Raw genomic sequence first — 21,440 nt, 5'->3', positions numbered from 1 at the left:
AAAAGTCCTTTATGAATCATTAAACATTTGACTAATAGGAGAATAAAACATAATATGTTGAAAGTTTGGTAATCATTAAACAATGAAGAAAACCCACTTCAAACAAGTTAATGAAAGTCAGTGATCAGGAAAGATTGAGTTGAAAATAAAATCCAAGTGAAAAGGGAGCAAATGATTTCCACTTTTATTCAAGAAAATGTAAGATCACTTCAATGAAAACCCCAGTCCTTTTGCTATTATGTCTAAATCCCAGACACTAGTGCCTCTGGCAGAAATAAGGAAATAGAGGGAAACACAGACTATAGAATAGGCAGGGTAAATAGAAAACAGTAAATTTATACCCAACCATATCAATTAGGTACATTAAATACAAACAGAATAAACATTATAATTGAACACAATGATTGTTATGTTGAGTAAAAATGTCAATATATGCTTATTTCAAAATACCTCTTAAATAGAAACAAAAAGATTGAGTCACGCTTTGTCTTTCATCAGTAAGCACATAATGCCTGATTATTTCATATTCTCTCTTTCTCACTCTCTTGCTCTATGTAGCAATTATTTTTGCCTAGATGCTTTAAATAGCAGAAATAAGAATAAATGTGACTTAATCCTACCAGCCTATCCTGTACAGAAATGCATGTTTTTAGGTAAAACTCCTTGTGGAAATAATCCAGGTAAAGCAGAAGGTCCTTATTGAGCCAGATCATGGAAAACCAGGCTAAGATGTGTAGACTTTATCCTGTAATCCAGGAATCATGAATGCAGATGCATTCAAGGTGATAAAATTAGAATATAATCCAAGTCCTCATTTGCTGTGGTAACAAAATGATCTCAGAACAAAAATAACAAACTACCATTGAAGATAAAATTATTGAAGACAGTTAAAGAATTTTTTCTCCTTTCTGTTTTTTCATAACTATACTCAGCTACCTTTTCAGAGCATATACCATTATAATATTCTATAATACTATACACTCTCCTTTATATTCTTCATTTAAAGTTCTACGTGTAAATAACTAATGTTTGCTATTTTATGTCAATGTCTTTCTCCAATCATTGCAATTGTCTGAAGCTCTTTCCCTAGTAGATTCCTAAGGAGGCTCATGGGACAAATATTCCCTGAGTTGCACAAAGATGATATTTTGTCTGTAGTCTTTGTACCTGAAAGTTACTTTGGCTGGATATAAAAATCCTTGGCTTATATTTTCTTTATTTTAAGTATGTTACTTGGTTTTGACACAGAATGTTGCTGTCAAAATCTGTTTAAAATCCAATATTCTTCCCCTTGTGAGTGACTTGCTCTTTTAGCTTGGAAATCCAATTGTGGTGTTTTGTCCCCCTTCCTTTTTGAAGTTTGCTAATAATACCAGAATGCATCATGTGTTGATTATTCTGGATTGACTTTTTCACCAATGTATGTCATGTGTTCTTCATTATTTTATGAATATTGTCTTTTTTTATTTCTTAATTAAATTTTCCTTTTTCAATTTAAATTTTATTTAGTTAACATAAAGTGCAATATTGGTTTTTGGAGTAGAAGTCAGTGATTCATCACTTAAACACTCAACATCCAGTGCTCATCACAAGTGCCCTCTTTAATTCCTATCAGTCATCTAGCCCATCCTCCACTCACCTCCCTCTATCAACCCTGTTTGTTTCCTGTCATTAAGAGTATCTTATGGTTGGTTTCTCTCTGTCCTTCTCACCCCCCTCCCATATGTTCATCTGTTTTCTTTCATATAAGTGAGATCATATGGTATTTGTCTTTCCAAATATAAATTCCAAATATAAGTGAGATCATATGGTATTTGTCTTTATCTGACTGACTGTTTTCACTTAGCATAATACACTGTAGCTCTACCCGTGTTGTTGCAAATGGCAAGATTTCATTCTTTTTGATGGATGAGAAGTGTGTGTGTGTGTGTGTACATGTATATATACACATACACACATATATTCTTCTTTATCCACATCTTCTTATCCATTCATCCATCGATGGACGTTTGGACTTTTTCTGTAGTTTGGCTATTTTTGATAATGCTGCTGTAATATATCAGGATGCATGTACATGTACTCCTTTGGATCTGTATTTTTATATCCTTTGTGTAAATACCTAGTAGTGCAATTGCTGGATCATAGGGTGGTTCTATTTTTAACTTTTTGAAGAACATTCATACTGTTTTCCATATTGGCTGCACCTGTTTGTATTCCAACAGTGTAAGAGGTTTCCTCTTCCTCCACATCCTCACCAACAACTGTTGTTTCTTTTGTTGTTAATTTTAGCCATTCAGACAGGTGTGGTGTGGTATCTCATTGTGGTTTTGATTTGTATTTCCTCATGATGAGTGATGTTGAGCATCTTTTCACACATCTGTTAGCCACCTGGATGTCTTCTTTGGAAAAGTGTCTATTCATGTCCCATGCCCATTTCTTAACTGGATTATTTGTCTTTTGAATATTGAGTTTGATAAGTTCTTTATAGATTTTGGATAATAACCCTGTATCAGATATGTTGTTTGCAAATATCTTCTTCCATTCCATAACCTGCCTTTTAGTTTTGTTGATTGGTTCCTTTGCTGTGCAGAAGCTATTTTTTTTAAGATTTTATTTATTTATTTGACAGAGATCACAAGTAGGCAGAGGGGCAGGCAGAGAGAGGAGGAAGCAGGCTCCCTGCTGAGCAGAAAGCCCAATGTGGGGCTTGATCCCAGGACCCTGGGATCATAACCTGAGCCGAAGGCAGAGGCTTTAACCCACTGAGCAACCCAGGCATCCCTATGCAGAAGCTTTTTATCTCGATGTTCATTTTTGCTTTTGTTTCCCCTGCCTCTGGAAATGTGTCTAGGAAGAAGTTGCTACAGCTGATTTCAAAGAGGATTCTGTCTGTGTTCTCCTCTAGAATTTTGATGGATTCCTGTCTCACATTTAGGTCTTTCATCCATTTTGAATTTACTTTTGCGTGTGGTGTAAGAAAGTGGTCCAGTATTATTCTTCTGCATGTTGCTGTCCAGTTTTCCCAATACCATTTGTTGAAGAGACTTTCTTCCATTGGATATTCTTTCCTGCTTTGTTGAAGATTAGTTGACCATATAGTCCAGCTTCAATTATGGGTTTTCAATTCTGTTCATTTGAACAATGTATCTCTTTTTGTGCCAGTACCATACTGTCTTAATGACTACAGCTGTATAATATAGCTTGAAATCCAGAATCGTGATCCCCTCTAGGTTTATTTTTCTTTTTTAGGATTTTTTTTTAAGCTATTTGGAGTCTTTTGTGGTTCTATACAAATTTTAGGATTGATTGTTCTAGCTCTGTGGAAAATGCTGGTATTTTGATAGGGATTGCATTTTTTGTATAGATTGCTTTGGGTAGTACAGATATTTTAACAATGTTTGTTTTTCTAGTCCATGAGCATGGAATGCTTTTCTGATTTTTTGTGTCCTCTTTAATTTCTTTTATAAGTGTTCTCTAGTTTTGAGAGTACCTATTTTTACCTCTTTAGTTAGGTTTATTCATAGGAATCTTATTGTTTTTGGTGCAATTACAAGTGGGGTAAATTCTTGATTTCTTTTTCTGCTGCTTCATTATTGGTGTATAGAAGGTCAACAGATCTCTGCACATTGATTTCATATCCTGCAACATTGCTGAATTTATGTATTAGTTCTAGCAATGCTTTGGTGGAGTCTCTAAGATTTTTCTACAGAGTGTATCATTTCTTCTGCCAATAATGAAAGTTTGACTTCTTCCTTGCTGATTTGGATACCTTTTATTTCTTTTCTTTCTGACTGTTGAGGCTAAGACTTCCAGTACCATGTTAAATAGTAATGGTGAGAGTGGATATCCTTGTCTTGTTCCTGACCATGGAGGAAGAGCTCTCAGATTTTCCCCATTGAGGATGGTATTAGCTGTGGGTCTTTTGTGTATGACTTTAATGACATTGAGTTATGTTTCTTCTACACTTACTGTGTTGAGGGTTTTTACCAAGAATAGATGCTGTATGGAGGTTCCTCAAAAATTTGAAAATAGAACTACCCTATGACCCAGCAATCGCACTACTGGGTATTTACCCTAAAGATACAAACATAGTGATCCGAAGGGGCACTTGCACCTAATGTTTATAGCAGCAATGTCTACAATAGCCAAACTATGGAAAGAACCAAGATGTCCATCATCAGATGAATGGATATAGAAGATGTGGTATATATATACAATGGAATACTATGCAGCCATCAAAAGAAATGAAATCTTACCATCTGCAATGACATGGATGGAACTAGAGGATATCATGCTTAGTGAAATAAGTCAATCGGAGAAAGACAACTATCATATGATCTCCCTGATATGAGGAAGTAGAGATGCAACGTTGGGGGTTAGGGAGGTAGGAGAAGAATAAATGAAACAAGAGGGGATCGGGAGGGAGACAAACCATAAGTGACTCTTAATCTCACAAAACAAACTGAGGGTTGCTGAGGGGAGAGGGGTTGGGAGAGGGGGGTGGAGTTATAGACATTGGGGAGGGTATGTGCTATGGTGAGTGCTATGAAGTGTGTAAACCTGGTGATTCACAGACCTGTACCCCTGGGAATAAAAATACATTATATGTTTATTTAAAAAAATTTTAAAAAAGAATAGATGCTGTATTTTATCAAATGTTTTTTCTGCATTTATTGACAAGATCATATTTTTTTTTCTTTTCTTTTATAAATGTGGTATATCACATTGATTGATTTGTGAATATTGAACCAATCCTGCAGTCCAGGAATAAGTCCCTCTTGATTGTGGTGAATATTTTTTTAATGTACTATTGAATTTGATTTGCTAGTATTTTACTGAGAATTTTTGCATCCATCTGCATCAGGGATATTGACCTATAATTCTCCTTTTTAAGTGGGGTCTTTGTGTGGTTTTGGAATCCAAGTAATGCTGGCCTCGTAGAATGACTTTGGAAGTTTTCCTACCATTTCTAATTTTTTGAATGTTTGAGAAGAATCAGTATTAATTCTTCTCTAAATGTTGTAGGGTTCCCTTGGGAAGCCATCTGGCCCAGGATTTTTGTTTGTTGGGAGATTTTTGGTTATTGATTCAATTTTTTTCTGGTTATGGGTCTGTTCAAATTTTCTATTTCTTCCTGTTTCAGTTTGGTAGTTTGTAAGTTTCTAGGAATTTGTCTGTTTCTTCCAGATTGCCCAGTTTGTTGGCATATAATTTTTCATAGTATTCTCTTACAATTGTTTGAATTTCTGTGGTATTGGTTGTTATCCCTCCTCTTTCATTTGTGATTTTATCTATTTGGGCCCTTTCTCTTTTGGTAAGTCTGGCTAGGGGCTTATGAACTTTATTAATTCTTTTGAGGAACCAGCTCTTAGCGTCATTGATCTGTTCTTCTGGGGGTTTTGTTTGCTTGTTTGTTTCTGTGTCATTTATTTCTGTTCTAATGTTTATTATTTCCCTCTTCTGCTGGCTTTAGGCTTTATTTGCAGTTCCTTTTCTAGCTCCATTAGGTGTAGTGTTAGGTTTTGTATTTGAGACTTTTCTTGCTTCTTGCGATAAGCCTGTATTGCAATATACTTTCCTCTTGGGAGCTGCCTTTACTGCATCCCAAAGGTCTTGGACTGTTATGTTTTTATTTGCTTCCATGTGTTTTTTTATTATTTTTTTTCTTTAATTTTGTGGTTAATCCATTCATTCTTTAACAGGATTTTCTTTAACCTCCATGTATTTGAGGTTTCTCCAAATTTTTTCTTGTGGTTCAAGTTTCATAGTGTTGTGGTCTGAAAATATGCATGGTATGATCTTGATCTTTTCATACTTGTTGAGGGCTGGTTTGTGGCCCAGTATGTGATCTATTCTGGAGAATGTACCATGTGCACCCAAAAAGAATGTGTACTCTGCTCCTTTAGGATGAAATGCTCTGAATATATCTCTTAAGTCCATCTGATCCATTGTGTCATTCAAAGCCATTCTTTCCTTATTGGTTTTCTGTTTAGATTATCTGTCCATTGCTGTAAATGGGCTGTTAAAGTCCTCTGCTTTTATTGTATTATTATTAATGAGTTTTCTTTATGTTTATTATTAATTGATTTATATATTTGGGAGCACAACTATTATAATTGTTAGATGTTCTTGATGGATAGATCCCTTAATTATGATAAAATGCCCTTCTTTATCTGTTACACTCTGTTTGATAATCCAGTTTGTCTGATATAAGTATGGCCATTCCAGCTTTCTTTTGATGTCCTTTAGCATGGGATTGAGCCCCACATTGGGCTCCCTGCTCGATGGGAAGCCTGCTTCTCCCTCTCCCACTCTCCCTGCTTGTGTTCCTTCTCTCACTACCTTTCTGTCAAATAAAATCTTTAAAATAAAATAATAAAATAGTCTCTTATAGAAAGCATTTAGATGGATTTTTTAATCCATTCTGATACCCTCTGTCTTTTGATTGGAGCATTTAGTCCATTTACATTAAGAGTAATTATTGAAAGGTATGAATTTAGTGTCATTGTGTTACCTGTAAAGTTGGTGTTTCTGGTGATGGTCTGTGGTCCTTTCTAGTCTTTGTTGCTTTTGGTCTTTTTTCCCACTAAAAGAGTACCCCTTAATATTTCTATAGGGATGGCTTAGTGATTATGATCTCTCTTCGTTTTTGTTTGTCTGGGAAACTCACTCTCTTTCCTATTCCGAATGACAGCCTTTCTGGATAAAGTATTCTTGGCTGCATATTTTTCCCTTTCAGCACATTGAATATATCCTGCCACCCTCTTCTGGCCTGCCAAGTTGCTGTGGATAGATCTGCTGTGAACCTGATCTGTCTTCCCTTGTAGGTTAAGAACATTTTTTCCCTTGCTGCTTTTAGGAGTCTTTAATTGCCTCTACATTTTGTGAATTTGACTGTGATATGCCTTGGCAGTGGTCAGCTTTTGTTGAGTTTAATGGGGGTTTTCTGTGCTTCTTGGGTTTTGATGTCTGTATCCTTCCCAAGATTAGGGAAGTTTTCAGCTATAATTTGCTCAAATAAACCTTCTGCCCCTTTTCCTCTATTTTCATCTTCTGGGACTCCCTATTATATGAATGTTTTTCCAGTTTAATAAGTCCCTGAGTTCCCTAAATCTACCTTCATGATCCATTACCTTTGTTTTCCTCCTCTTTTTAGCTTCTTTATTTTCCAGAATTTATCTTCTGTAGCACTGATTTGTTCCTTTGCTTTGTCCATCCTCATTTTTATGGCATCCATTTCATTTGCACTTCAGTTAGCATTTTTAATTTGCGGCTGATTAGATTTTAGTTATTTATCTCTGTAGTAAGAGATTCTCTCCTGTCTATGTGCTTTTCAAGCCCAGTTAGATCCTTATACTTGTTGTTTTAAATTCTTTTAAATTTATATTTTTTTAAACTCTTGAGGTAAAAGATGGCTACGAGTGATTTTTTGCCTACTGCTATTTTCACTCCTGTGTAATTTCTTCCCACAACATGTGAATAGGGCTGATCTGTGCAAACAACAGACTATTGAAGAAATAACAGTGTATGACTTCTGAGGCTAGATCAAAAAGACATTGAAGCTACTTTTCTTGTTCTCTCGTAAGGTCATTTACACTTGGGAAGACAAATTGTCTGGCCATGAAGACATAGGTAACATATTTTCCATCTGTTTTGTGAGCATGACTTTTCTGGCATGCTTCCATTGAGGGCTTCTTATTTGGTCTCCCCCCCCTTAAAACTTTTTATGAAATTTAACCCATTTATGATGATTACTTTATAAAATTATTTTTTTCTGAATTTTTAGAAAGGGACATAGGATTTAGATTAATATTTCTAAATGTGTAGTTTGAGAGCTCCTTTTTCTGTCTTCCTCATTTGTTCAAAAGTATGGCAGCTTAGTTTCTGATATTTCCTGGCTTTCTTTTTCTACCAATTCTTATATAGAAATTTTCTTTCCTTTGTTTCTACTTCCCTATTCAATTTATATATTTTTTGAAGATTTTATTTATTTATTTGACAGATCACAAATAGGCAGATAGGTGGGGCAGGGGGGGAACAGGCTCCCCACAGAGTGGAGAGCCTGATGGGCCTGATCCCAGGACCCCAGGACCGTGACTCGAGATGAAGGCAGGGGCTTTAACCCACTGAGCCACCCAGGCTCCCTGAATTCTTTTTCCAGATGTTTACACTCAGTGTAGAGTTTTATCTTGGAAGATGACTTTGGTGTGTTAGTTTTGAGTTAACAGTTCCCAGACTGCTCCAGCTTCTTCAGAATTTATTGTAAATCCTTTGTATTCATCACTAGGAGAGTGGGAAAACCTCTTCAGGTTTCAGTTTCTGAACTGACCCACCAAGCTTTCGAGTGAATACTTTTTTGTTACTTTGAACTTACTTGGTTTATCAGATGCTTCAATGTTTTCCTCTGATTCGTCCTCCACAGGTGGTGTTACCTTCTCATGTACCTACTGGGGGTTTATGAATGTCTCTTGATATTTTGGAGTTCATGGGAATACCTTGTCTCTTAATTTTCTTGCAGATGTTTCCCATGGATTTTTTAATACTGCTATTCTAGATAATTTAAAAAATTTTTATTTCAGTATAATTACTTTAATCCTAAATTCTATAGCACAGTTTTTAAAAAGTGAACCCTTGGGTGAACAGCATCCAGGTCAGAGACATGACATTACCAGAACCCAAGAAATGCCTCTGGTCCCTCTTTTCAGTCACTACATAACCTACCTTCTAATATCTAACAACATATAGATAAGTTTTATGTGTTTTTGAACATTTCATAAATGGAATCATGTATTCATCCTTTTGTATTTAGTTTCTTTTGCTGATCATTATGTTTGTGACATGCATGTGCTTCCTTTTTATAATCATATAGTGGGAATCAGTAAGCTATAGTTCACAGACAAATTCCAGACTTTTAAATTTTAAATAAAGTTTTATTGGAACATGAATTAGATCCATTTGTTTATATATTATCTATGGCTGTTCTCAAGTTACAACAGCAGAGATGAGCAATTGTGGCAAAGAACAAATAACTTGCAAAGCTGAACATATACAGTGTTTGGCCCTTCAAAGAATAGTTTGCCAACCTTTGCTTTATAGTATTCCAGTAAGAATAGCAAACTTGATCAGTTAATTCTTTTTATTTGGGGCTAATACTAATAGTAATGCTATCAATATTATTATATATGTTCTTTGATTAACATGTATATGTATTCCTGTTGGATATATACCTAATATGGAATTTCTGGTCATAAGAAGGAATGTAGAATATACTGCCAAAAAGTTTTTTCAAAGTGTTCCAGTATCAGTAGTTGGGAGTTCTAGTTTTCTACAGCCTTGCTAACACACTGTATTTTCTGGGTTTTATTTCCCCATTATGGTTATTCCAGAGGCTTTGCATATTCTGAAACTGTGTTATTGGATGCATACAGGTTTAAACTGTGGTGAGGTTTTTTTTCTGATTAGTTGACCTTTTTGTCATTGTGAAATGTCTTTACCTCTAGGAAAGCTTCTTGCCTTCAAATATAGTTTGTCTGATATTATAATAAGCATATCAACTTTCTTTTGGTTAATGTCAATTGGTACTTTTCATTCTTTTACTTTTACCCCTTGTGTGTCCTTATATTTAAGACGTGTGTCTTATATAGTTAGGTTTTGTATTATTGAGTACTTACTTTTACTTACTTCAATCATTTAATTACTGATATTCTGACAGATCTGTTCATGTTTGTTTTTTAAATCTCCTGCATGTCTCCTTTGACTAAGATATTTTTATTTCCTCTCCTCCCTCTTTTAACTCATAGGGTATGCATTTGCTTATTATTCTTTTAATGTTGCCCTATAAAATACATGTATCCTCTGTTATAATCTAAGACACTTTTTTTCTTTACCAGTTTTTTGATAATGCTAGAATTTTAGAATACTTATACTCCATTTAAACTCCTTTCTTTTTTAAAGTTATTGTGATACATTTTATTTCTGCTTGTATTTTGGATTCCATAATGCATTGATATTATTGTTTCATATAATAATATTTATTTGTATTTGCCTACATATTTTGTATAGTAATATTTATATTTGCCTACATATTCATCTTTTTTTATGCTTTTTAGTTTTTCATTCTCTTTTCATTTTAGATCATTTCCCATTTGCCTGAAAAATTTCCTTTAGTGTTTTTTTTTGTCGAGGTCTGCTAAAGGTCTGCTATTATTTTGTTGAGGTCTGTTTTCATTTTTATTTACTTATTTTTATTACTTAGGTATTTATTTATGTATCCATAAATCTATGAAGAATTTTTCCTCACTGGATATAAATGTATATGTTAGCAGATGTTTTTCTTCCTGTACTTTAAAAATATCATTTTATTATCTTATAACTTCCATTATTTCCTTGATAAGCCTATTGTCAGTCTTAACCCTTTCTGCTTATAATGTCTTTTATCTCTGGCTTCTTTTAGTATTTTCTCTTGTCCTTAGTTTTAAAAGATTTGATTTTATATATTTTTTAAAAGATTTTAATTTATTTGACAGACAGAGATCACAAGTAGGCAGAGAGGCAGGTGGAGGAGGGGGCAGGCTCCCTGCCAAGCAGAGAGCCCAATGCAGGGTTCGATTCTGAGCCCGATGCAGGGCTCAATTATGGGACCCTGAGATCATGACCTAGCTGAAGGCAGAGGCTTAACCCACCGAGCCACCCAGGCACCCCTGGTTTTATGTATTAACCCTGCCCAGAGTTTCTTGAATCTGTGAATTCATTACTTAAATTAATATAGGGAAATCCAGCCCTTTATTTCTTTAAATATGCTATATTGACTATACCTTTATTCCTTCCCTCTTGGGTGACCAATTTCAACTCTTAGACCTTTTGATTATCTCCCATAGTTTCTTGCACTTCTTTCTGTATTTATCTTTCTATTTTCTCTTTTATTAGCATTTCCTATGAACCTATATTCTACTTCACTGATCTGGTCTTCTACTGTTTCCAATATACTGTTAAACACATCTATTAAGTTCTTTACTTCTGGGGCGCCTGGGTGGCTCAGTGAGTTAAAGCCTCTACCTTCGGCTCGGGTCGTGATCCCAGAGTCCTGGGATCAAGCCCCGCATGGAGCCCCGCATCTGGCTCTCTGCTCAGCAGAGAGCCTGCTTCCCTTCCTCTCTCTCTGCATGCCTCTCTGCCTACCTATGATCTCTGTCAGATAAATAAATAAAATCTTTAAAAAAAAAGTTTTTTACTTCTATTTAGATTTAAAATGTATCTTTGATTAATTCTTATAAATGCCAGTGTTTCTGGAAAACCTTAACCTTTGTTTATTTTGTCCAACTTTTCATCTATTTTCTTGATGATACTGATCATAGTTAGTTTAAAGTGCTTATCTCCTATTTCTTATACCTGGGTTACACTTGTGATCTGCTTCTTTTGTCTTTTTCACTCTTGCGTGCTATCCTGACTATACTGTTCTGACTATAGCATTTATTTCATAATAAATTCTAGACATTATTTCTAAAAGAACTTTAGATCTTTCTAGATGATGAAAGGGTTCCCTTTTTCCTCTATTAGGCAGGTAGCATCAAGGGGCTAACCTTGATTCAAAAGAGACCAAACTACTTTGAGGCTATATTGATGTTGTGGTAATCAACCTCTAGAGCTTTGAAGTCAGAGTTTTTCAGGTCTTTGTCTTCTCAGTACCAAGAAACTGAGGCAGTTTCCATATTTCCATACCAGGAACCTTCAGAAAATATTCATATATTTGAGTCCCTTCTCATCTCTGTTTTTATGATAATCAGCTCTGCATAATCACCAAGATGTCTGCTGGTTTCTCTGTCTGCCAGTACAACTTCTATGACCAGTTCTAGCTGCTCCCAGAAGTGATCATACCCTGCTCCCAGTATAAATGTGATTTCAACCAGTCAAGTGTCAATTCACTACATTTCAAGGCTTCGAACTTTGACCTATTCTATTATCAACATCTTTTTTCCTGACAGATGTTTGTCTTTTAACTACCATCTAATTATATGGATCTTTTACTTTTCAGTCCTTTTTTGATTCGTTTGTTGCCCCCCCCAAAACTGGCATAATTCAAAATTTTGGCAAATATTGTGACAAGACACTTTTATGTGTTTGAGGCTCTTCCAGTTCTGTTTTATTTTTCGAGTGTGGTGTGATTCACAAAAAAATTCTGCTGGGTACTCCATCCCCAGAAATAGCCTTTGCCTGAGCCAAAACCAGATTTTTTAGCCTAGCTTGTCCCAAATTGTCAAGTCTTTCCAGTTTAAAAACAGTTACAGGTCCTTAAGTGTCGCTGCTATCTCTAGGGTTTTTGCCTCTTGTGTTTTGAGGGCCTCTCACTATAGATCTTTATCTCTTATATAGATCTTTATCTCTTAAGTACCATGAAATTGTAGGAACATTCAGAGACTTTTGGGTTAGCTCTATACCCTCTAGTCCTACGTAGCTTCATAAATCAATAAATGTCATAACTGAGAAACTGGTTGTACATCTAAGGCCTCATAATACTCCAGTTACAATACTCTACTCTTTTACAACCATCAAAAACTTTGTTGGTTTTTCTATGTCACAGCAATGACCCTTGTTCTAATAGAAGCTCTGGTTCTTAGCATCTAGTCCATGCTCAGGATATGCAAACACTTTGAAGAAAAATGGCTGTGCAGATCGTCAGTCCACCTTTGAAAGTTTCTCTCCTCTGAAATGTTAGTACCACTAGTGTTTTTGTTTTGTTTTGTTTTTTGCACCTTTCTAATAGCTTAAAATATATAAATTTTTGTGTTTTTTTTTTTCTGGCTTTTCTAGTTTTCAGTAGGGATATTGGCTGCCATGAATTATTCCTTGTAACCCCAAAACAATTTCTGCATGTTTTTATGAGGGGATTTGTGCCTCTAAATACTATTTGTTTTTTATTGCTACCACAACAAATTACCACAAGTTTAGTAGATCAAATTGGTTATCTTACATTTCTGTAGACCTGGCATGGATCTCGTTGGGCTAAAATCAGTGTGCCAGCAGAGATGTTTTCTTCATAGAGTTTCCAGGGAAGGATCAATTCCTTTGCCTTTTCCAGCTCCTAGTGACCACCCACATTCCTTGGCACATAGCCACTTTCCTCCAATTGCAAAGCCAGCAACACTGCATCTCCTTGACCCTTATTCTTTTTTAAAAAAAAAAAAAAAAAAAAAAGATTATTTTTGAGAGAGAGAGAGAGAAAGAGAGAGTGAGTACACATTGGTGGGGGACAGAGGGAAAGAACCTTCAAGGAGACTCCTCTCTGAGTGAGGAGCCCTATATGGGGCTTGATTTCACGATCCATAAGATCATGACCTAAGCTGAAACCAAGAATTGGATACTCAACCAACTAAACCATCTAGGTGCCCCTTGACCCTAATTCTTAATCACATCTCCCTCTGTCTGATCACAGCCATGAAAGGCTGTTTCTGCTTTTAAGAACTCATTTGATTAAATTGGACCTAGATAGATAATCCAAGGTAATCCTCCCTTTTCAAGATCCTTAACCTTAGTCAAATCTGCAAAATTCCCTACTGCTCTGTCAGGTAACATGTTCATTGGTTCTGAGAATTAAGGCATGGATATCTTTGGGTACCCTTATTCTGCCTACCACACACTGTCACTAACATCTTCCTAGAATTCCCTTCTCTGACAGTTTTTAAAATTTTTTCATTGTTATTTCTTTTCAGCACTTTAATTTTGTACACTTAGCTGTGATTTCTCTTGTTTTTATACAGTTTGGCCTTTGCAGTTCTTCTCAAAAAGCAATGTTAGACTTGTTCCTTGTGTACCATATATGTGCTTCTTAAGGTCTTTTATTTTATTTTAACTCCTGGACATTTTCTGATGGATATGTTTTATATTATGAATATATTCAAATCTGTTGCATGCATGTTTATTTTCTTAATAAGACACCATTTATGAATAAAAGTTCTTAATGTAGCCCAATTTTCCTCTCCTTTTGGTTAGTGTTTTGGTTAGTCCTTTCTTTATATCCATATAGGACAACTTCAGCTAACCATGATTCTGAAGATATTCTCCCATTAAGAAAATCTTTTATCATGTTGCCTTTCACATTAGATCTACAGTGTATGTGGATTTGATTTGTAAGTATAATGTGAGACTTATGTGAAGGTTTATTTTTTTCCCCTATGTTTATGATCCATCATCTTTTTTCAGGTGGCCATTTTTTTCCTTTCTCTGTTTACATGGAAATAGTCCTGGGTTCTTTTCTGTTCCATTGGGACTGTATATATATGAGTGTCTTTCTGGATTTTCTTCTGTTTCATTGGCTTCTCTCATTTTGTAGTAACATCATACTTTTTCATTTGTTGTAGGTTTATAATAACTCTTGACATCTAATGGCTACAGTTCTTCAGGTTTGTTCTTGCTTGCAAGTGATATGGCTATTCTTTGTTCTTTGAATTTCCATCTGCATTCCAAAATCAGCTTGTCTGTTTTAAAAAACATGCTATGATTTTTTTTTATTTTTTAATCATTTTTATTTATTTATTTATTTATTTATTTTTTATTTTCAGCAGTCATGGACTGCATGGAGCACTGGGTGTGGTACAAAACCAATGAATACTGTCATGCTATGATTTTGACTGAGCTTACATTGAATCTGTGCTTTAACTAGGGGAGAACTGACATCTTACCAATATTGAGTCTTCCAATCCATGAATATGGTGTCTTTTAAAATTAATTTAGAGATTTAATTTCTCCCAATTATGTCATAGTTATCATAGTTGCATTTCTTTCAGTAGACTTATTCTTAGATGTTGGATATTTTAATGCTACTATCAGTTGTATATTTTGAAGTTGTATCTTCTTTTTGGTTTTGGTATAATGACTGTAATAGATTTTTGTGTAATGACCTTGTATCCAGTGACTTTACAGTCACATATTAATGTTAATATATGGTACTTCTTTCATGTTTATATGTATAATATAGTCTGTAAAGAATGACAGATTTATTTCTCCCTCTTTAGTCTTTATGCCTTTTATTTATTTTTCTTGCCTTATTGCACTGTGTAGGGTTTCCAAAGCAATATCAAATAGATGTTGTAAAAGAGGGTATCCTGTCTGGTTTGCCATCCAAAGAGGAAAGCTTTTTATAATTCAACATTAAGTATGTGTGCTATACATTTTTTGTAGGCATTCTTTGCCAGATTACAGACATTCCTTCTATTCTGTTTTTTTTTCGTTTTTTTTTAAATTTTCATTATAAATATATGAATTTTTTGACATTGGAATGATTAAATGCTTTTTCTCTTTGTTTTAATGTGGTAAATTGCTTATTTGATTATTCAAATTTTAACCCATGCCTGCATGCTTGGAACAAAACTCTTGATCATAATTTATTTATACACACACACACACATACACACACGCACACACACACTACTGGTTTTGATTTGGTAATATTTTACCTAGGATTTTTACATCTTAGTTAGTGATAGTGATGGGTCTCTAAGTTTCCTTTCTTGTAATGTCTTCCTTAAGTTTTGGCTGGCCTCATAAAAATGATTAGGGAGTGGGGTCTGGATGGCTCAGTTAACCATCCCACTCTTGGTTTCGGCTCAAGTCATGAGGTGAAGCCCCACATCCAGCTCCCCACTTGGCAAGGAGTCTACTTGAAGACTGCTGCCCTTCCTGCCATTTGCTTGCTCATACTCTCTCTCACTCTCAAATAGATAAATAAATCTTTAAAAAAATGATTTGAGCACTGAGCATTATACACAACTGATTAATTATTGAACTCTACATCTGAAAATAATGATGTACTATATTTTGGTTAATTAAATTTAAATTATAAAAAATGATTTGGAAAATACTCCCAATCATCCTCTGAAGAGTTTGTGTAAGATTATTTATTTCTTAAATGTTTTAAATAAGCCCATCTTTTAGGAGAATTTTCAATAAAGAATTTACTAATTTTGTTTCACTGTAGCCAGATAACATACTTTGTATTATTTCAGTCCTTTTAAATTTATTGAAACTCATTTTATGGCTTAGTGTATGGTCTCTGCTGAAGAATTTTTTTTTTAAGATTTTATTTGTTTATTTGACAGACAAAGATCACAAGTAGGCAGAGAGGCAGGCACGGGAGAGGGAGATGCAGGCTCCCCGCTGAGCAGAGAGCCTGTTGCGGGGCTCGATCCCAGAGCCCTGGGATCATGACCTGAGCCGAAGGCAGAGGCTTTAACCCACTGAGCCACCCAGGAACCCCTCTGCTGAAGAATTTGTTGTATATATTTGAGAATAATGTATATTCTGCTAGTCTAGAGTGTTCTGTAGATGGTAGATCTAGTTGATTCATAGTGTAGTTCAAGTCTTCCATTTCCTTGTTGACCTTCTGCCTTGATTGTTCTATCCATTGTTGGAAGTAAAGTACTAAAGTCTCCAACTAATATATTGTAGGAGTTTTTCATTCTCATATTGTGTGAGTCAGGATTCTCCAAGGAAACAGAAGCAAAAGAACATGTGTATGTGTATATGTGTGTGTGTTTATACACATAAACACATATATGGAGAGAGGGAAATTTTAAGGAATTGGCTCATGCAATTGTGGAAGGTTGGTGAGACCAAAATCTGGTGAGGTAGGCTGGATACTCAGGGAAGAGTTGTAGTTCAAATCCAAAAGCAGTCTATTGGCAGCATTCCGTCTTCCTTATGGGAGGTCAGCCTTTGGTCCCTTAAGGCCTTCAACTGACTGGATGAGGCCCGCCCACATTATGAAAGTCAAAGTCTATTCATGTAAATGTTAATCTCATCCATAAAAACCTCATGGAAATGCCCAGAATAATGTCCCACCAACATCTAGGCTGCATGGCTGAGCCAAGTTGACATACATAATTAACCATCATACGTACCTTTTCACAGCCCCCCTCTAGCAATTTGTAAAAGTTCCCATTTAAGTGTTCTTTAATTGGTCTTCCCTTCAGACTTTGTTATTCTTTATTACAATTATAAACCAGGTTATAGAATTAGAAAAACCCTGGGGTGCCTGGGTGGCTCAGTTGGTTACATGTCAAACTCTTGGTTTCAGCTCAGGTCATGATCTCACTGTCATGAGATAGAGCCCACAGAGGCTCCTCATACTCAGTGCAGAGTCTGCTTCAGATTCTCCCTCTCCTTCCCTGCTCACACTCTCTCTCTCAAGTAAATAAATAAATTCAGTTCAAATCAATTCAAAGTTAGCCCTTCAACTTCTTATCCCTTTGTCTTTAAGCAGTTCTACCTAAGTTTTCTCTATGTTATGAATTAGGAAATTAAAGCCATTAAGGCTAACTGATTTGTCCAGGGTAATAATGCATATTAGAACTATTTGAATTCTTGTCCTTGTACACAATTCACTATAAATAATGTATTGAATTTGATAGTAATAAAATATACCTTACAGGTGTTTTAACTATGTATGAGAATTTCATTTCTTTGAGAATGACAGGTGTATATTTTATTTAAACACTATATAATTAGTGAGATTGCTTGCTGCCTTTTAGTTCTAGTTATGTTTTAGACTAACCACCTTTGTCCCTAAATTTTTCAGTTTGCAAGCATGTGTAGATAGCAGGGGTAGTCTAAGTAAGATGTCAATCACATGTATAAGGCATAGTGATCATTGATGAGAGGAATCTTAAAAGAACATTTAATTTAGTGCCATTTTAGGGAAGGAGAGCCCACAGCTTCTTTTAATAATGTTTACTTTATTAATGACTTTTGCTGGAAGAAAAATGTTTCTTCGTGGAAATCCTGAGAAAGTTTCTTCTGAGCTATATTATTTCGGAACACCCTCATAAAAAAACAAGTAGATACTGGCTGAAAAATAGATACAGCTGAAAGTTTGAGCCTAATTTTCATATAGGAGAGTAATCTAATGGCTTGGGATGGAGATTTTTATTTCATTTGCATTGTAGGAGGCAGTATAATGTAAATCAAGTTAAATCTAAGTTTAAATTTCAGTTCTGCCACTTAATAATGTATGACTTTGGCCAAGATATTTAAGTTTTTTGGATTTCACTACCTCCTTTTTCATAAGGTTATGAAAGGCTTAAATGATACACATGTAAAGAGAACCTAACATAGTCCTAGATACCTTACAGGAACTCAGCAAATATTGGTGTCATCCGTTTTTTCTGTATTTGTATGTTGGAAAATGGGAATGTTGACAAGGAATAAGACTGGAATCATTTCTCCTTGCCCTAGGGATGTATTTCCTGGCACTAATGAGAATGATATATCTCTTCAAATGCTTGCTCTACTGATAGTTAATACCTTATAATAAAGTGTGATTTTTTTTTTTACCTCTTTACTTTTATATAATTTGACCTTTAAAAGAAAGACTATACCAGGACTCTTACAAGATAGATGTATTTGTATTGAAAATATATTAAATGTCACAAAATATAGTCTTAAAATTTGAAGGGAATAACCATGAAGATCACCTGGTCCTTTGTGTTTCCTGGGGCAGAATTCCCTTCCATGAACTTCTTGAACTAGATGTGTATCAACACTCTGCAAGAATAATTTCAGTAATTATGATCTTACTTCCTCTAAAGACCATCATTCTGATTTTAGAATGCTCCATTAAGGCACCTGGGTGGCTCAGTGGGCTAAGCGTCTGCCTTCAGCTCGGGTCATGATCTCGGGGTCCTGGGATCGAGTCCCACATCGGGCTCTCTGCTCTGTAGGGAGCCTGCTTCCTCCTCTCTCTCTCTCTGCTTGCCTCTCTGCCCACTTGTGATCTCTCTCTGTCAAATAAATAAAATCTTTAAAAAAAAAAATAGACTGCTCCATTAATTAGAATGTTCTTCCCTATTTTTTCCTTTGCTCTCCTTATAATTCTGCCCTTGCTCCTTATTACCTGTAGAGCTTCACAGAATAAACAGCTTTGTTCCACAGGTTCCACAGGAACCATATCTTAGTCATTTTTTTATCTCATAGGATAGTAAGTACCCAACTCAAAATAGGGTTTTATTTAATGAATAGTTAAAGTTCAGATTTTTTTAAAGTACTTCTGTATTTTTTTATATATAAACTTTAAAATTTAGTCAACATTTTTTATTTCTCTTGGTCAAAAATTATTTTTTTCAACTGTATTGACAAAATTAAACAAGGAATATTGATTTATGCTTATGTATAATACCACTTATATAATCTAGAAATGAATGGCTTTTTCCAAGGAAAGAATTAAAAATTAAATATTATTTACATCTCTTTCATTCATTCCTTCTTGTAGCATAATCTGTTTCTGAAGATTGAAAACATTACATTTTTAAAAATTTCTTATACTTTATTTTGTAGTGTCTTTTGCACTCATTACAGACAACATTGTCTGTAATGTTAATGCTCTACTTCACTGATTCATCAGACTGTACAAAAATAACCAACATCCAGCTATATGATACTTAAGAAGAAGATCTAAAACCTAATGATAAGGAAAAATGGAAAATAGAAGGGCAAATTTATGCCATCCAAACACTAAGAAAGCTATTTAGTTACAGTAACTATGAATCAAAAAAAGTTAAGGGGAAAAAAGCATTAATAGAAATAAATGGAGTTATTTCATAATTATAAAGGGTTCATTCACCTAGAAGCTATAACAATTCTAGATATATATTCACATTTTCTGTGATTTTTTTAAACTTGCTCTATATTTTATTGCTTCCATTTTTTAAATTTTATTTTTTCAGTGTTCCAAGATACATCATTTATTCACGACACCCAGGGCTCCATGCAATCAATATGTGCCGTCCTTAATACCCACCACCAGGCTCACCCAACCCCCTACCTCTCTCCCCTCCCAAACCCTCAGTTTGTTTCTCAGAGTCCACAGTCTCTCATGCTTTGTTTCCCCCTCCGATTTCCCCCAACTCCCTTCTCCTCTCCTTCTACTAATGTCCTCTGTGTTATTTCTTATGCTCCACAAGTAAATTAAACCATATGATAATTGACTCCATTGCTTCCATTTTTTTAATTGAATGCTCTCTTCCAAATTTCATACCATCAGCAAATTTTTTAGAAACATTTTTCTTCATTATCTTTATTCAGCTGATTTCTCACATAAAGTAAATGACTCCCTTATTAATACTAATCTTTATAGCAATTGATTTGTGCTTACTGGCTTCTTTTGTTATCCAGTTGTCTTTATGTCTGTTCCTATCTGACTAAGGGACAACAAGAATATTGGCTAATTGTTGTGAAAGATATTTGATACTAAATTATATGGAATTACCATACATAAGAACATAGTTGCAGTGGATGATATAGTTTACAATCTATTTCTTTAGAATTCTATAGCTATGGATTTTGATACCAACTACCTTGCCCTTCATTTTTGCTTCTTGTGGCTTATTGTTGCGTTTTGGCTTATGAATAATAGGTACATGTTTGAATGCTTACATTTGCATAAGTTTTCCAGGTACTTATTCCTCAGAGTGCAGGAACAATCTTTCAGGAGTCACATAACAATGTGTAAGATATTACTATATATCTTACTACATATCTTGACACAGTATCAATTCTTGTTCATTTATTGATGCAGGAAAACATCTACCAGGTATCTAGTCTTTGATAAGCCTTATTAGCAAAATATAATAAAACTATATTTTATTGAGCAGAATCATGAATCATGAATTCTCACCTACTCTTTTTCTCTTTCCTAAGAAATACAAGCATTTAATTCATTTCTTATAATGGGGAAGAGGGAGAGCATTTCCTAAAGAAACAGAGGCATCATTTTAATTATAAAATGAATTAATGGAAATCTTTAAACTTTTCAGGATGAGAGAGATCCAGAGAAAGAAGATGAACTGGAACTGAAAAGAGGTCTTTTATACAGAGACTCTGCTTATGACAGTGACCCAGAGTATAGGTATGAGCTGGATTAATGCAGTGTGTTGAGATCTTTCTCACAGTTGGCATAATATAACCTTTTTAACCTGCCTGGATTTGTGGGAAATTTAGACTCAAATTGATAATTATTTATTAGTAAGTTTTATTTTTAACTATATAAAATCCTATCAAAATACTTTAATGATTTCATTACTGCAACTTTTCAGTGAAAACAAATATAGTCAATTAAGGGTGATACTGTCCATTTTACTTAAGATTTTTTGGGTATTTGACTGTCCTGCAAACCCACATATCCAGGGCTTATTTTCAGGTATATTTATTCTCATTCAAACAACAGTTGCCATAATTTTGGACCATGAGTGAGCTTATTTTTAATAACACAAGAAAAACTGTTCTTCTAGCCTAACATTTCAGAAATGTTAGTAATAACAAAATTTTTACAAGATTTTGCTAGCAAATGTCATGAAGATTTTTTAAAGCTCTGTGTCAGTTGCCACAGAATGTGATATTAAAAGCTGAGTGTAAATTGTGAGTTTAAGTAACTGAAGGTTCTCTGCATCCTTTGG

The 21,440-nt window shown here is 34.7% G+C and overlaps 1 protein-coding gene across 1 annotated transcript in view; it reads left to right on the top strand.

The window, feature by feature from the left end:
- The window catches only part of LOC111143213 (spermatogenesis associated 6), a 142,007-nt gene that overhangs the window by 107,652 nt on the left and 12,915 nt on the right, over positions 1 to 21,440 (top strand). Inside the window, exon 12 of the mRNA XM_022496779.1 lies at positions 20,802 to 20,893. Within this exon, the coding sequence (XP_022352487.1) occupies positions 20,802 to 20,893 (92 nt within the window). The remainder of the gene's footprint in view (positions 1 to 20,801; positions 20,894 to 21,440) is intronic.

Source organism: Enhydra lutris, unplaced genomic scaffold, assembly GCF_002288905.1.
Source record: "Enhydra lutris kenyoni isolate GAN:26980312 unplaced genomic scaffold, ASM228890v2 scaffoldscaffold9, whole genome shotgun sequence".
NCBI lineage: Eukaryota > Metazoa > Chordata > Mammalia > Carnivora > Mustelidae > Enhydra > Enhydra lutris.
This window is presented reverse-complemented; position numbering and strand designations above follow the sequence as displayed.